The sequence below is a fragment of the Artemia franciscana genome, chromosome 19 (genome assembly GCF_032884065.1).
Source record: "Artemia franciscana chromosome 19, ASM3288406v1, whole genome shotgun sequence".
In the NCBI taxonomy this organism is placed as follows: Eukaryota; Metazoa; Arthropoda; class Branchiopoda; order Anostraca; family Artemiidae; genus Artemia; species Artemia franciscana.
Window position 1 is genome coordinate 16,632,226 of NC_088881.1, and position 17,005 is coordinate 16,649,230.

Genomic DNA, 17,005 nt, shown 5'->3' on the forward strand with positions numbered 1-17,005 from the left:
TTAAAAGGGAACTAGAACTTCTAATTTTCAGCCAAGTGAGCCTCCTCTAAAGTTAAAAAACCATCCCCTCCATAAAAAAAAACCTTAAATGCTTCTGGTGCATAATTTACAACCCCTTCCCCCAGGCTTTGGGGGTTTATTTCATCCCCAAAAGCTTTGTTATTTTATATATGGACTATTTGAATGAAATGGCTATCTCAAATATCAAAAACCATATATGCCCAGGGCATAACTTACAACCTTCGCCCTGAGGACTGTGGGGGGGAGGTGGGTTATCATCCTTAAGGACCTGATTTGCAGACCTTTGAACTACGCTGAACAAAATGGCTATCTCAAAATTTTTATCGGAAGTACTTGGGGAAATGATGAACGTGGGGGGGGGAGCTATTTACCCTCAATCACTTTCGACTATTAAAAAGCGCACCAGTCCTCTCAATTTACAATCGAATGAGCCCCTCTTCGAGTTTCTAAGAAACTTCTTCTTTATAAAAGGCCCTGGTCTAAAACAAACAAAATAATAATAATAATAATTGTAATACATTGTGCCAACATCATTCTTTAATTAGGTAGTCCTAGTGTGCTGCCTATGATACCCTTTTTCGTGGATTTTTTTTCTATTAGACTCCTTCATTTGAATTTTTTTTTCGATATACTCTGCGGGGGGGGGGGGGTAAATGACGGCCACCCTTTTTACCTCTCGGTTGAAAATGTCAGAATTTACGCCTGACATAAAACAAAACAGTGGCTGTTTGACTTGTTTTTACAGAAGTATTGATCCGAGATTGAAAAAAAAAGAAGCAAGTGCTTCTTTATCAATGCACATAAGGATTTCGGCACGCACAAGGAGGGAGGAGGTGGAGGCTCTTGATTGTGATAGCACCTGTAATCTCGAATCTACTCCCCGCCCCTCGAAGGCCTATCACCCTGGAATAATGATTTCCTGCCTTTAGTAAAGATCAGTAGTTTTCGTATTTGAGGGAGATCATTATTATAGATATTTAGAGATAAAGAAAAAATTCTTAGCATATCCATCTCTTCCTCGAAGTTCAATCTACATTCATTTATTATTTATGCCAAATATATTTTAGCTTAATTATTAAGACATTGTTCCCTTTTTTTGAGATTATATGATCTTACGAATCCGTATATCTAGCTTGGAAGGAATACAAAATTATAAGTTTGTATGTGACTTCAAAAATGACAACCGGTGCATATAAAAGAATCTATCAACCTCCTATTTTAAGGTGATTATGCAAGCGCTATTGAGACTCTGGCCACAGCCATTAGCTTGATAAAGCAGTCAAAGGTTGCTGGTGATGATAGATGTAAAATATTAATAACTGCCTTGAAAGACACTCTTAGTGGAATTGAAGCCAAGAGCTATGGATCAAGAAGAGGTAGGTCTTTCTAACTTATGTTCAGTATATTCTATATTTTGTGTATAATATTAAGTTTATTTCTGGTTTCACTGTCAAAAAAAATTTTATTTGCAGTTAAAGCCAGTAATTCTAATGTAAATATTAAGATCACATTGTCTAGCTGCTATAATTATAGAAAAGTGATTTGAAAAAAAATTAAGCAAAATCGCAATGGAAGCATGACAATGAAGACCAACTTTTTTGTCTGACTAATTGCTTATAACCTGTTTTTCATTCGATGGACTCCGGATAGAAAAACTTAAAAAAGTTTCGACATTTTTTTTTTCGGTCGAGTTTGGTTGAAGAGCAAACAGTCCCCTTCTGTGCCTTTCTCCCTCTTGGCACACCCTTAATCTCCATGGCATGGCATCAGAATTTTAGGATTACTTCTTCGCTTGGAATTGTCGCAATTTATCCAAACGGTCCAATCATCCCAAAGGCATTTTAGTAGAAAAGGTGGGTATGCTGTACCTTGTTTAAACTGGAATCGAGCAGTGATTATTATTATCAGTGCTAGAGCGAGCTGTGTCAAAGTTTAAGACTGGCTCGATGCAAAAAAAGCCGCTTAGATGAACATGTAGACTAACTTTGTGTGAAAGCTAGTTAAGTCCAGACCCAGGAATAGGTCCTGTAATGGGTTTGGTCCTGACAGAGAAAAACCCAGCCAAGTTCAAGGTGCATACTGACTGATGTAATTGGTGCGATTGATGGATTTCTTTTCCTTTTTGGTACATTTTTTTATTATTATTTCACCTTTCTCTTCTTTTTCACTGAGAATGGCTGAGCGATGGGTCTTGAACTATATAGATAATGGAAATGTTTTCATTATTTTAGCTTGGCATTTTTTTGTTTTGTTTTTCTTCTACATCATATTTAGTTTGCGTGATGTTCGGAAGTGTTAACTATTCTATTAATGATATAAGATGGAATGAGATATGTGTTTGTTCAATGGTGCCCAACAATATCGGGGCTAGGAGGGGCTTAGCCCCATAGAACGCCAAGAACTAAGCTAAGATTTTCAATCTGTATGATCGAAAATCCCTTCCTTAATCATCCTAAATTTTGTAGTAAAAAGGCTATTGAAAATTGTCGCTACCATGGTTGAAATTTTAGAATGAATATTCGAAATTTCTCTGAAGTTTGAATTGTAAATAACATTTTAGTTCATAAGCAGAAAAACTTAACAAATATCTCCTGCAGCTGGCGCATGGTAAAATTCTATGGTAATTAAAAAAGCGCACAAAAAAACTAGTTTTAAAATATTTTCCAATAAAACCAAATTTAAAGCAAAATAAAGAGCGATATTAAAACCTTGCAAGTCCATAAATAAATTCCTATAATAAGTCAAAGTTAAGACAAACATAGTGTACTCTGAATGAATAAATGGAACAGACGAACAGAAATGGAAATAAATAACCAATCCAAACTTAGAACGAATAGAAATGCCTAAAAACAATAGAGATAGTGCTGCCTCCTTAAGCCGCTTAAAGTCAAGAGCGTCAGGTGCGTTTTATTAAAACGATGTGTATTTTGAGCTTCTGTTGACTGAAAAATAGGAAAATCAACTTTAGGGGGAAGAAGCTGACAGTTTTCAGATTAAAGACATTGGCGACCTCCAATTACGTTATGCTATTGTAAAATGACACATTTTTTTCCACTTGGCTTATTGGCAGGTATTTTGATTGCTCTTTTTGTTTTGCTCAATAAATTGCCCGAAGTGGCTAGAATTGAGTATCAATGGTCTTTTTCTTCCCTTTTTTATTCAGCAGGTTCAAGTAACTACACCAAAATAAAAACTGCATAAGTAAAAACTACAAAAATAAGCAGCACCTAACCAAGGAAGGGGGGTGTCCGTATGTTATTTTAAAAGGGCAGTCAATCCTATGAAGTTGTGATATATATTTCTTTTACAGCATGTGGGTATTTTCATCTGGATTATTTATTGTAACGTTGTCAGTCTTTTTGCCACTTTTCTGCGAATTTAATACCATCACATCATAAGCAGTTGTTTTATTCTTTTAGTTGATATTGTGTATGCTGTTCTTCACATTTTATTACAGTTTGTTTTACTTTTAAATTTTCCCTTTTTTTTACATTTTGCTTATTTTGTACTACAATTTATATTTAAGAGTTGACCGTTGAGCTTACGAATATTTTTCTCGTAGCTTTTTTTTTTTTTTTTTTTTTTTTTTTTTTTTTTTTTTTTTATCCTATTGAAGATGGTTTTAACTTCTCGTTTTCTTAATCACTTTGAGTAAAAGATCACCATTTTCCAATCTTATTTTTAAATTAAGCAAATTGTATGCAATTAAGATGTGTTTTCTTAAAATCTGTCCTCTGTGATTCCTAGCAGCTTCAAACAAGCATTTGGATAATATAGGATTGTTTATGCAAAGCTTGGCAAAGAATATTTCTTCCCTTTAATACGCCAAGTGATTTGTTTTTGCAGAGCGCTCAAGATCCCGGGATCGTGACCGCAGAAGAAGACACAGAGACCGCACAAGGTCCCGAAGTAGAGACAGAGAATATCGGTGAGTGTTTTTTCAGTTTGGTATGAGTCGAAAATTTGGATGCTTCCTTGTTAAAAAGTTTGCAATGATGAAAACGGGAAAAATGTCGTAAGAAGAGGAGGCAATTGTGTTGACTGGAATATTTGAGGTTCGCCAAGTAACAAAATGTAAAAAATTTGTTCAAGAGACTCCAATTGTTGACATTGACTAGAAGCCAGGCTCTAGTGCTACTTAGGTAAAAAAGAGCCATTTGCCAAGGTGGAAAGTAATAATAGGGCAGACAGTTTCGCTCCCGTGGCTGTTCTTGCTAACCGCACTTGCAAGGGGCCAAGAAACTTTCTGAACGGCTTGAAACTTTAAATCATAGTTCCATTGGAAAGGAGGTCCTACTGGACAAGAAAATTTTTAGTATGGTAGCAGCCCCCCTCCTCCTAAAATAGAGCCCAGAGAAGAAGGCAAAAAATTTTCTCAATTGACTTAAAGTTTTCAAGGATCGTTGCCTGAGCCAAGGAGACTTCATCTTTTGTTTGGAGAATGGTGGTATTGGGGGAGGGCTGGTAATAGCCGAAAAACTGTTTGTTCCTGACTAGTTGGAAACTTTCGCCTCAGGTTCCCAGGCCAAGTTGAACCTAATAATAAATGATCTGGTTTGTAGGCATGGTCTCACCGACAATGGGGCCTGAAAAGTGACAAAACTTTTTCATGATCAGCTCAGAACTTGTATCTCAAGTCCTTGGGCCAAGAGGACTCTAATGTGTATGACAAAGTAAAAGAAAAAACATTGCTTGTTCTGGAAAAGTAACAACAAACTCTTTTTTCTGAACAGATTGAATTATGAAGCCGCAAGTCTCTTGCTCAATTTCGATCCTAATATACAAATAAGTATTTCTGTTTCAGGGTATGTCCCCCCCCCCTTCCCTCTGGAAATGGGCCTGAAAAGGGGCCAAAATACGCTTTTACCGATTGGCTTGAAACTTTCAAGGATGTTTGTCTGGGCTAAGGGAATTAGACATTTTCAATAATTGTGTTGAGGGGGGATTAGACAATGAAAATTGTGTTGTTCTTTATTAGTTTGAAACTCACAGCCGTAAGTCCCTTGGCCAAAGAGACATTCATGCAAATAAAAAAAAGTTGAGCCAAATAGGGCCAGTTTGTTTTACGCAGATTGGGAAAACAGGGAATAGATAATTTTTCCTATAGGTTTTAAAGTTATGTGTAGATACACCAAGACGACCTTGATTGAGACGAAAATGGTTGGATACATAGGTTGTATTGATTTTTGACGGCAGAAATTGGGCATAATATTTCATTGAGGACACAACATTTCGGAGTTTGGTGCAATTGTATGTGAAACCTGGAGCTGGAACAAAAATTTCGTTTCTCTGATCGCTCAAACTTTCAGGATAAATAGATAGGGACAAGGGGCCCTCGCTGAAGACGAAAGCTATTAAAAAAAAATAATAATAATAAGGTTGTACTGATTCGTGACGCCCAAAATAGGCCTATATTTGTTTTATCCGTGATTGGCTTTTAACTTACTAAGCATATTCACTGGGTAATAGAAACAAAAGATGTGGAAATATTCGAAAATTTCTCGTTGTACCAAACTATGACACCCAAAATGGGCCGAAGCTCATTTTTCTTCAACTAAGATGAAACGTCCGTTGTAAGTAGACCGGACCGAGTTATGACAATAAATTTTGAAAGAAACATTTAGTTATACTGGTTTGTAGCGTGAAATCCTAATATGGTTTAAATCTTATTCAAATGACTGAAATATTATTTTCAAGACATAAGAGTTGTAAACTCAAACCGAAACCAAGGATGAAATATTTTACCAGATCAAGCAATGTGACGCTAATTTCTAATCATTCGGTTGTGAATACTACTCATTTGGTTGTAAATTCCAAAGTAGTTCGAAACGATAAACTAGTAGCTATTGCGCAACGGTAGAAGCAGCGATGCCGACATGTTAATGTCGAACCTGTTATGTTTCAAGCGAAAATCCTGTTATTAGCTTTGCCTACCAATTAGTGCATTTAAATTTTCAACGGTATTTAACCGTAGTTAATTGACTGTTAATACCTATTATATACAGTAAACTTCAATGATACACTAACAATTATCTGTTGAGATATGCAGTATAGCTGCACTTAGCGCTTCCCCTGGAACTCCGATACAAGTCCAGATGACTTTTTAGAACTGCTAGCTTAATTTAATATAACTAGGTATTGATCTTGTTTGAAGAACGATTAAAACCGACGAATGAGTCCTGATAATTATCTAGGCATGTACGGTAATTAAGATATCTGGCAAACTAGTATTTGCTTTAGGGGGGAAACAATAAATATCAATCACTTTCCATTAACAAATTTCATTAGCTATTGCTTAGACCAATTAGGACAAAGATAGTGTAGCCGTTATAAGCGTGGGCACCTAGTTGTCATGATGATTAGTAAGGGCCAATGCTCCAATAGCGTCGTTGAGTCCTTTTCCTTTAAGTGCCAATCCTTGCAACTGATATACAGAGTTGGCGGAGCAGCCTATGAATGTACAGATAATGAAGACCCACAGACGAGTTACTATGCATGACCCAAACCCCTAGCAGTCATACCATCCATGCGACTCCGGAGTTTTGGTATTTGTCCTTAGGGGATCATTATATTGAGCAGAACTTTCTAAAAGGCTTATTTCTCTGGAGATGGTGTTGTCTCACGTTTTAGACTATAGAAAAAGATAATACGTATTAAAATGGGGCGGAAAACCGGCCCAAATTATTTTAGAGTGTTATTTTGAGTGTATGATGGCAACACTGGATAGGAGAGGTTGGAAAGATCAGACGATGCTGAACTGTAGCTGGTGACAACAATGATAAATGACGAGGTTGAGAGTGGGCTTTTGAATACTTATAGCAAAATTTTCTATCTGCGATGTTGCGATAATTTTTCCTTGATCTTGGGTACACTTTAACTACATTGAATAACTAAAGGTCGAACTGAATGCTTCCGAGGGTCACCTTTTTAAGCCTAGTGTTTCTCTTACGTATTCAACCTGTCGAAAACTGTATTTTTGCCATTATTAGAGAATACACTTTCCTTCTTTCCACTTCTATGTCTCCGGAAAAGCAATATTCCACTCTGAGTCTTCTTTTGAGATTTCATCATTTTTATCATTTTTTAAAACTGGTATTTAACTTTTAATTAAGAAGCAAAAAAGTGTTTCTTTTCTTGTGGAATAGGAACCTTTTTTTGTTAAAAACAATATGTGTTACAGAGAGGAGGAAAATGCATTATGTTTATTGAGTTGTTCGAGAAGTTTTACCTAAAAAAAATGTTTTAATTTGGTCTAGTGAATTGAAAAGAAATGTTTTTCTTGAGTTTTGACATAAGTTGAGCAACTTTACTATGCTATTAGCGCTATATTTACCGTCTAAAAAGTTTTTTTTGTTTAATTGTGTTGTGTGTAGTTCTAGGACCCCAGATCGGGATCGTGACCGCTATGAGAGAGAGAAAAGAGAAAGATCGAGAGACTATGATCGCACTCGTGACAGGGATCGTGAAGACAGATACAGGTAATTGCTTGTTTTTGTTGTTTTTCTCCTTTTTTATATCTTTCACTCTTCCGTTTCATTTCTATTCAGTTATTTTAAAAAAAAAGTCTTTAGTTTTAAGGCGTTATTGTTTTAATTTTAAGACACAAGCTAGTTTTAAAACAGAACTGTAAAATGCTGCTAATCAGGCATATGCAAACTGGATGGTATTTTTCAACCGGGTCTCTACCCCTCAAAGCCTCAAGATTTTAAAATAATATAATTTATGGCTATTTTGATTCGCATCTGCAAACTGCTGGAGTTATTGTAGTGAACAAAGTAATATAACGTTTCTGAATTATATTTTGATACATTTACCTAGCGTAATTATACTCTAATAAGGTGTTATGCTATATCACTTTTTCTTTTTCGATCATGATTTGATTGGTATTTACAATTGGCCACTTTTTCCAGCCTGCTGATTTCCAATTTTTATCAGATAAACCTTATGTTACTTCATTTTAAGGAATTCTTTCACTGGAATGACGGTTTACAATCTGTTTAAGCATTGAAATATTCAAGATCTTTCGGTGCCTTCTGTTCTTACACAACTTCAGAAAAACATTAGTTTTGTTACTTGAAGTTGCCAAGAATATGTACGAATAACATTTTTAAGCAATGAGATTCGGAAGATATCCACTGTCTGTGTCCTACAATAATACATGTTTGTGACTATAATTTTCTAAGATTTACGCTGGCATTTGGCAGAAATTACGCAATTGCTTGAAAATGGGGAATGTTTATTTGCTTGAGAGACAGAAGAATAAGTAAAAAAAACACCATTTTAGGATCCAAATTGAATTTATTCATTAATAAGAAAAATTAAACTTGAAACAACATGCTCAAGTACCCTCGTAAGATTTGAAGTTGACAATATTTTTCAAAATATCAGCATCACCACTAAACAATAAACAAATACAGAGATATTAACAAAAAATTGTAATTTCTCTAATTGAGAGGAACTATTCTCTATAAACTAACTCCTTAGTAGTTGCTATGCTGATTGAACTTCGTCCAATCTTATTTAGATTATTGACTTGTCTAACCAGATTTCTTCCTTGAGTTTCCATGTTCCACGAGTTTTGTATAATTGTCAAGAAAAAGCTGTGTTTTTGTGTGAAAAAGCCAGTTTGTTGTTAACACGTGTACGCTTTAAAAAAAATTGTAATATATATTTATTTATTTATTTGAAAATTTCATCGTACAAAAGCAAGAAGATGGAGCAGTAAAAGAAAAAAAATTAATAAAACAATAAAGACAACAATTAAACACTTCGCTAAATGCAAGACAAACAAATCAAACACTTCGTGGTAACGAACTGTAGTAAGGAGCGACCCGGCTCAATAGTAACCAAAACTAAAAAAAAATGGAATTTTGATACCAATAGCTACATCAAAAGAATCACATTTTAATGCTGATTTTAAATATATAAGTTTCAGCCAGTTTAGTCTTACCCATCAAAAGTTACGAGCCTGAGAAAATTTGCCTTATTTTAGAAAACAGGGGAAACACCTCCTAAAAGTCATAGAATCTTAACCAAAATCACACCATCAGATTCAGCGTTCAGAGAACCCTATTGTAGGAGTTTCAAGCTCCTATCTTCAAAAATGTGGAATTTTGTATTTTTTGCAAGAAGGCAGATCACGGATGCGTGTTTATTTGTTTGGGTTGTTGTTTGTTTTTTGTTTTTTTTTCAGGGGTAATCGTGTCGAGCCGGTGGTCCTAGAATGTTGCGAGAGGGCTCTTTCTAACGGAAATGAAAAGTTCTAGTGCCCTTTTTAAGTGACCAAAAAATTGCAGGGCACCTAGGCCCCCTCCCACGCTAATTATTTTCCCAAAGTCAACGGATCAAAATTATTAGATAGCCATTTTATTCAACATAGTCTAAAAACCTTATAACTATGTCTTTGGGGACGACTTACTCCCCAACAGTCGCCGTGGGAGAAGCTACAAGTTACAAACTTTGACCAGTGCTTACATATAGTAATAGTTATTGGGAAGTGTACAGACGTTTTCAGGGGGATTTTTGGTTGGGGGAGGGGTTGAGAAGAGGGGGATATGTTGAGGGAACTTTCCATCGAGGAATTTGTCATGGGGGAAGAAAATTTCCATGAAGGGAGCGCAGGATATTCTAGCATTATTTAAAAAAAAAATGAAAAAATAAATATGAAAAAGTTTTTCAGCTGGAAGTAAGGAACAGCATTAAAACTTAAAACGAACAGAAATTATTACGCGTATGAGGGGCTAACCTCCTCCTAATATCTTGCTCTTTACGCTAAAGTATTTTTAGTAATTTCAACTATTTATTCTACGGCTTTTGTGATTCAGGGGTCATTCTTAATGAATTAGGACAAAATTTAAGCTTTAGTGTAAAGAGCGAGGTACTAACGAGGGGGTGAACCCCCTCATATATGTAATAAAAGCATGAGAATACAAAAGTTCGTTACGTTGGCTAATTTATAAGTTACGTATAGCTTTTTTCTAGTAAAAACATTCGTAAAAAATTAAAAGTTCTAGTTGCCTTTTTAAGTAACCAAAAAATCGGAGGGCAACTAGGCTTCCTCCCCGCTCTTTTTTCTCAAAATCATTCGATCAAAACTATGAGAAAGCCCTTTAGCCAAAAAAAAAATAAATATGCAAATTTCGTTTTAATTATTCCTCTGCGGAGAGCCAAAATCTAAACATGCATTGATTCAAAAACGTTCAGAAATTAAATAGAAAAACAAGTTTCTTTAACTGAAAGTAAGGAGCGACATTAAAACTTAAAACGAACAGAAATTACTTCGTATATGAAAGGGGCTGCTTCCTCATCAACGCCCCGTTCTTCACGCTAAAGTATTTTACTGTTTTAAAAAGAAGAGTTGAGAGAAAGAGTCAAACTTTAGCGTAAAGAAGCAGTGTCCTTTCATATGCGAAGTAATTTCTGTTCGTTTTAAGTTTTAATGTCGCTCCTTACTTTCAGTTAAAAAAAACTTGTTTTTTTTTATATTTAATATACGAAAGAAACCAGAATAATAAAGAAAAAACTTATAAGACAAACGAGTATAATGTACATAATGTATGTGCAAAAAAAAAAAATCAAAACAATGCAATATACTATATATGCTATAGAAAAATAACGTTAAACAATCTTACAAGAATCAAATCAAATTCCCATTTTTTTCTGTTATGTTTCGCTATCCATCTGGCGACGGCAACCTTGAATTTTGCAATAGCGGGCGAATGTCTCTACCACGGAGGCAGATGAAGCAGATACTTGGGAAAGCGAAAGAATATAGATCAGATTCTAGTTTTGTCAGTTTTAGTCAGGAGTTTCTAGAAGGGTTCGGTGTAGAAGACTGCTGGTTTGATGGTGAAATATCCAGTTTAATACCGGTATGTTCCCTATGAACTCTGAATCAATACTGCACTATATATATATATATATATATATATATATATATATATATATATATATATATATATATATATATATATATATATATATATATATATATATATATATATATATATATATATATATATATATATATATATATATATATATATATATATATATATATATATATATATATATATATATATATATATATATATATATATATATATATATATATATATATATATATATATATATATATATATATATATATATATATATATATATATATATATATATATATATATATATATATATATATATATATATATATATATATATATATATATATATATATATATATATATTATGAAAAGAGAAATCACCAATGCAACAGCACAAACACATAAAAAAAAAGAAAAAAAAAAAAAAAAAAAAAAAAAAAAAAAAAGAGAGAGAGACAGAAGGAGAAAAGGAAGACTGTTTTCCTAAATTATATATATATATATATATGGGTATAGGTTTATATCTTACTAGTTTACCTTGTTTAAGTAAATATGTCTTACGCATTGGTTATGTTCAACCCATGCGGGCTAGGAGCTCTTGGTTTCTATTTACATAAACCATATGTGTTTGAAAGGTTCTCTTATCATAATTTTAATGTGAACACATTATATAAGTATTCTTTAAGCCACCTCTTTTTCTCTTTTTTTTACAGTATATAGTTAGGAGGGACAGGTCTCTGCGGAAAAAAAGTCCTGGTATTCTCTTAGTTGTATATTGTTACGTAAAAAAGAAATGTTGCTAATTTTGTTTATGTTTTTAAAGTAGACAATTCCAGACCATATACGTTTTAATTTGAGCACTTCGGTGTAGGAGAGATAAATTGTCTTCCTCCCCCCCCCCCCCCACACACACACACATCTTTCTCTAATTTTTTTGTTGCTTGTACCTTTGTTTATTCCTAATCTGATTTAGGAAGTCAAAACTTTTCTACTAGCCTTATTTTGTTTTGCCTATCTTAATTCTGTGACCAACTGATCCGGGTATATAAGAAGGGAAGCTTAGCAAAAACTTTGAAATGTTTATGTGTTAGTAGTAGAAGTAGGCAGTAGGGAAAATTCTAAATTTGGGCCTGAAATCGTACTCCTATAAAATTCCTCTTCCCCTGGCTCACCTAATTATTGAGAAAATTGAAAATTTAGTCCAGAAATCGTAATCTTTTTGGTAAAATTTCTTTTCTCCTGGCCTTCATAAAGATTATTCCTTTTGGTATCTACACATATAACTATCATCTCAATAAATGTGCATCGTGCCAAATTGTTGCTTTTTTTAAATTAACCTTTTTTTGTAATTGTACTTTAGATATCAGGAAGAACGCTACCGTGAGAAAGAACGGGGAAGGACAAGAGACCGAGATGAAGACAGTGAACATCGTAGACATTAATGGTGCTTCTGATGTGTATCATGCATTTCTTTTTCCTATCTTCTTTTTTGTATAGCGATTACAATGGCTGTAATTATGATTTTCAATAAATTTGTTTCTCAATTATATTTCTTCTTTTTAATCAGAGGTTTCGTGTTAGGTCGACCTTGGTTAGTCACCCACCCTTGCCGAAATAAATTAATTTCAAATGAATCTATTTATCTAAACAATATTTTATCTTATATGTGTATATATATATATATATATACATATATATATATATATATATATATATATATATATATATATATATATATATATATATATATATATATATATATATATATATATATATATATATATATATATATATATATATATATATATAAAATTGTTTATTTTATGAACATGCATTAACAACAAGGAATAAATACGGATTAAGGGTAATCTACAAGGCTAAAGTTGACTAAAAATTAAAATAAAAGTTAATTTTTTACGTTTAAAATGAATTCAAGTAAAAATTGTTTTTCTTGTTACAATTAAAGATAGAGATTCAAACTTCAGACAGGGAGAAGGGGAGGAAAAAAAATTTCAGAAACCTCGAAATGTTGGTTGTTTTTGAAACTGAAGCTCGTTTGGGAAATATGCAAGCCAAATTAAAGTTTCACACTCAACCTCTAATCCAAAAAAATACATGACAGGACTCGGATAGTTCTTAAAATAATGGCCACTTCTGACACCTGATGTTGCTCGCATTTCAACATTATATCACTATATCTAAAACAAAATGGTGAATTTTATGTGTTTTACACACACTACATAGGCGAGGCAGGAGCAACAAACTAGCATGCATTCCCGTCGGCTTGGCCAAAATTTGACTTTGCAGAGGATTCTAATAATTTCAGTCTGGAGACGATTCTAATAATTTCAGGTTGGGTTGGGGTCAATTAGATCTATAAACCGGAAATATAGAGGATGACCCTATCATGAATGTATCGTTTAGGTATTTCTGAGATCCCATATTAGGAGACTTACGTGGATCAGTTTTCTTGGAAATATAGACTAATAAAAATCTGCAGAGCCGTGATACGATTCAACTGCTGATAAAGCATGTTTGACATTGACTACTAAAACTTCGCTTGTGAACCCCACAAACTCGCTTGATTTTGCTGTGGCTGAATCACAGGGCCTGTCACGGTACTTCTATCTACTTATAGGGATTGAGCAGTCAGCAAGGCCAAGTTCATATCTGTTTCTAATTCATTCTCAACTTGGAGAAGATTGTCAGTGCTAATAGGCCTATATATTTTCTTCAAACGTGGATCCAGGTATGTGGCAATTGTGACGGGTGTGACCTAAATCAAGGATTACAGTAATTAGTTTGTATGCGTCCCTACAATAAATTTACTTCAGAATGATCTAAACGATATTTGGGTATTGGGTCGATCACCACCCTCGGGATCTCAACTAATGTGAAATAGTGTTGTAGAAAAGCTTGCAAGACTACTGTAAAATAGGCATTAGGTACCGTTCTGGCCATAGCCTACGTCTTGTCGCAACCCCAATTCTTCCCAGCCTTTTCTGAAGTACCAAGTAACCAGATAGATCAAAATATGATTACACTATAAGTTTCCCTGCTATTTCTCCCTTTGAGAACTTGGTAAATGTAAATATTGTTAAAATTTAGTTTTAGCATTTCATTTTACATTTGTTCTTGTAATTATCTCACAAGTGTGAAAAAATACAACAGTTTTCTTTTAACCTTAACGTATTTCCAGACCCTGTATATTGTACAAAAATCGTTGGTAGAAAAAGAACTTACAGGACCTGTTAAAATATTGCGCTCCTTTTCCCCACCCTACCGAAAAAGAATTAAAAATCTTGAGACTTGGACCCAAGCCTTGAGAAGAAAAAGTAGCTTTAATAATAATACTTATGAAATTTGTCACCATTTTAATGAAAACCTTTGCCATCTTCTAAGGATAATAGGAAAGATAGAACCACTAAATTAGAAAAGAGGGCGGGGTGGAAGCACAAATTACGAGTAATTTTTAACTTCTTCAATGGAATGTGGTGTCTGAATAGTTCAAGTCTAATGAACTGGTGGATCGCTTTTGATACTGTTGTTGTAATTCGTTTACAAAAAACTATCCTCATAACCTTGAAAAGATCCATATACCGGGTTTTAATATTTACGGAAGAGATAGATCTATTTCGACGGGGAGGGGAAGGTGTAATTGTGTTAATCCTCATAAGATATTTTATATCCCACTCATGTGTTGCTTCTAAGGAGTATCCCCATGAGATTGACGCTGTTAGTATTTGTTCACATTTGGATGAGGAGAGATACCTAAAAATTGTTTTTTATAGCCCTAATTGTAATAATGATATTACAGATATCATTCAAGTGATGAGAATACTATTGTCTTTGGGGTCGTTAATGATCATACTTTCCTCTGGGTAAATTATAATTTTTATACATTAATTCTTGGTCCTGGTCAGATTTTTTTTTCTTTTTTTTTTTTTATCCCTTCCGATTCACCACAGTGTTAGAAACAACTCTTTTCTCATGATTAATTTGTAAATTTCACCTATATGGCTAGAGCCGAAGATAGATATTATATACGCACCTGAACTACATACTGACCATTTTTGCCAGATAACAAATAAAATCTTTGCCTCAAAGTCATCAATATATAAATTTAATATAGGTAGAGCTAACTGGAATCTTTTAAACAACATTTGAGGGAAGCTGACTACTGATTGCGCCGATATGTTGGCAAATTCTTCCGTGTATAAACCCATTTCTCTCAATGCCAGTTCTTGTACCTTAAGCAACACTACGCAACGGAAAAAAACCTTATAAACGGTGCCTACTTCCCATTCTCATTTTTTCCTCAAGGGAAGTTGACGCACTTTATTTCAGAATAAAGAGTAACTCTAATTCTAAGAAAGGAAATTAATATTGAAAGAAAAGGAACGACCCATATGATAGAATTGGTTTAATTGTGCCAGAGACTATGCAACCCATGGTTGTTGAATGATACAGCACAATACACCTGGCAACAAATATCAAACACATATTTGAAATGCCACAAATAAATCATTGTGCTGAGGAGCTGTTTAAAACCAGTTTTAAAAGATGAAAGGCACCTATATCAAATATTATTGACTTTCTGGTAGGCACTACATTGTTTGAGTTGTTTATTGGTAGCATCTTCTCATGTAGAAGAGAGCGAAAGCGAATAGGAAGAGCCGTGTAACTTCTGGTACTGGCTGACCTAAAGGGCTTAAGCTGCTGGGAACAGGCAGCTCGAGCGCTCAAAATTCCCACAATATATCCTGTTTTTCTCAATTTTGTCTCTTGATTCCAATTTTGTGTTATTGTGTTCGTAAACTGATAACCAATAGGATTAGAATCTCCTACGATTGTGCAGTTAAGAGCAAAAGAATAACGTTTTGGTCTACATTCGAATTATACTGGTGATAGAAGCACGTAGCCAAAGGCTGGTGATGTAAACCAAAAGCCTTTTGGTTTACATCAAAATTGTATGGATAAGGGAAGCATCAGAAGAAAAAATTTTAGGAGCCAAAAAGAGTCAATTTTGAGAGCTATTTTTAGAAGAAAAAAGGCTCTAATCAAAGACCACTGAATTTTGAAGAGAAAATTAGATCATTCTCATATAAATTTCGTTTGATAAAGTTTATTTGCGTTTTTAGTTAAATATTATTTATATAACTTTCATGACGATACAAAATGTATCCTTTCTTTAACCAAAAGTTTAGAAATTTATTTCTCATACATTAGGATAATCTTACTAGTAATTTAATAAAACCGATATAAATGCAGAGAGCTAGGCCGTAAAACTAACAATATCTAATGTTACCTGAACGGCAGGACACACATAGCTTTTTTGGCATCGATTTTAGCTTGAAAATTTTTTTATTTTTCGGCCCCACAAGAACAGTACCAAATTTCGTCGTGACCATCGAAAAAAAGAGATCCTTAATCGTATTCTTCGCTACAGCATGAAAATCAAAAGAACTAAACAATAATATTAAAGGTAATATTATTTTATAATATAAGAAATTTATAATTTAATAATGAAAGACTTCAGAATTTAATTCAATATTTTTAATGAAATAAAATTTTAAAATAATTAAAATTTTATTAATAAAAGAGCTTAATAACAATAATATTAAAAGAACTAAATAATGAGTTGAGATTAATCATACAACTACTGATAACAGACTATTGGTGTCCATGATATTTGATTTAGAAAATCTCTCGCAAATGGTATTGTTTCTGTACCGCCACTCTTTGGCCACTGAGCGGCTGAAATCGGTGCCCAAAAAAGCTACGTATGTATGGCCTTTTAGTCTCTTGCATGTAGGGATAAAACCTTATAAATAAATATCAAACACTCAGCTTTCCATCAGTATAAAAAAAAGAAGAAGAAACTGATTCGATACTAGGGATTCAAACTAATTTACTTAGATCACTTAACCAACATTTTTGTACCAAAACAATTATCAAATCTACGTACTAAATCTTGTTGTATTGGTTTTAAGACTTCAATGCAAGAACGACTTGAGGTTTGGCAAAAGTATAAACTCTTAACGTATCAGTGCAGTTGTAGCAAGTTAAGTGTGTAAAGGTTCATACGGAAGCAAACTATGCAA

The 17,005-nt window shown here is 33.7% G+C and overlaps 1 protein-coding gene across 4 annotated transcripts in view; it reads left to right on the forward strand.

The window, feature by feature from the left end:
• The window catches only part of LOC136039346 (cleavage and polyadenylation specificity factor subunit 6-like), a 49,703-nt gene extending 37,255 nt beyond the window's left edge, over window positions 1–12,448 (forward strand). For all 4 annotated transcript variants that reach the window (XM_065722996.1, XM_065722998.1, XM_065723000.1 and 1 more), the window contains 4 exons: window positions 1,245–1,397; window positions 3,868–3,949; window positions 7,395–7,499; window positions 12,262–12,448. In XM_065722996.1, coding sequence (XP_065579068.1) covers window positions 1,245–1,397; window positions 3,868–3,949; window positions 7,395–7,499; window positions 12,262–12,343 — 422 coding nt within the window. In that variant the 3' untranslated portion in view covers window positions 12,344–12,448. The remainder of the gene's footprint in view (window positions 1–1,244; window positions 1,398–3,867; window positions 3,950–7,394; window positions 7,500–12,261) is intronic.
• The last annotated feature ends 4,557 nt before the right edge of the window (window positions 12,449–17,005 follow it).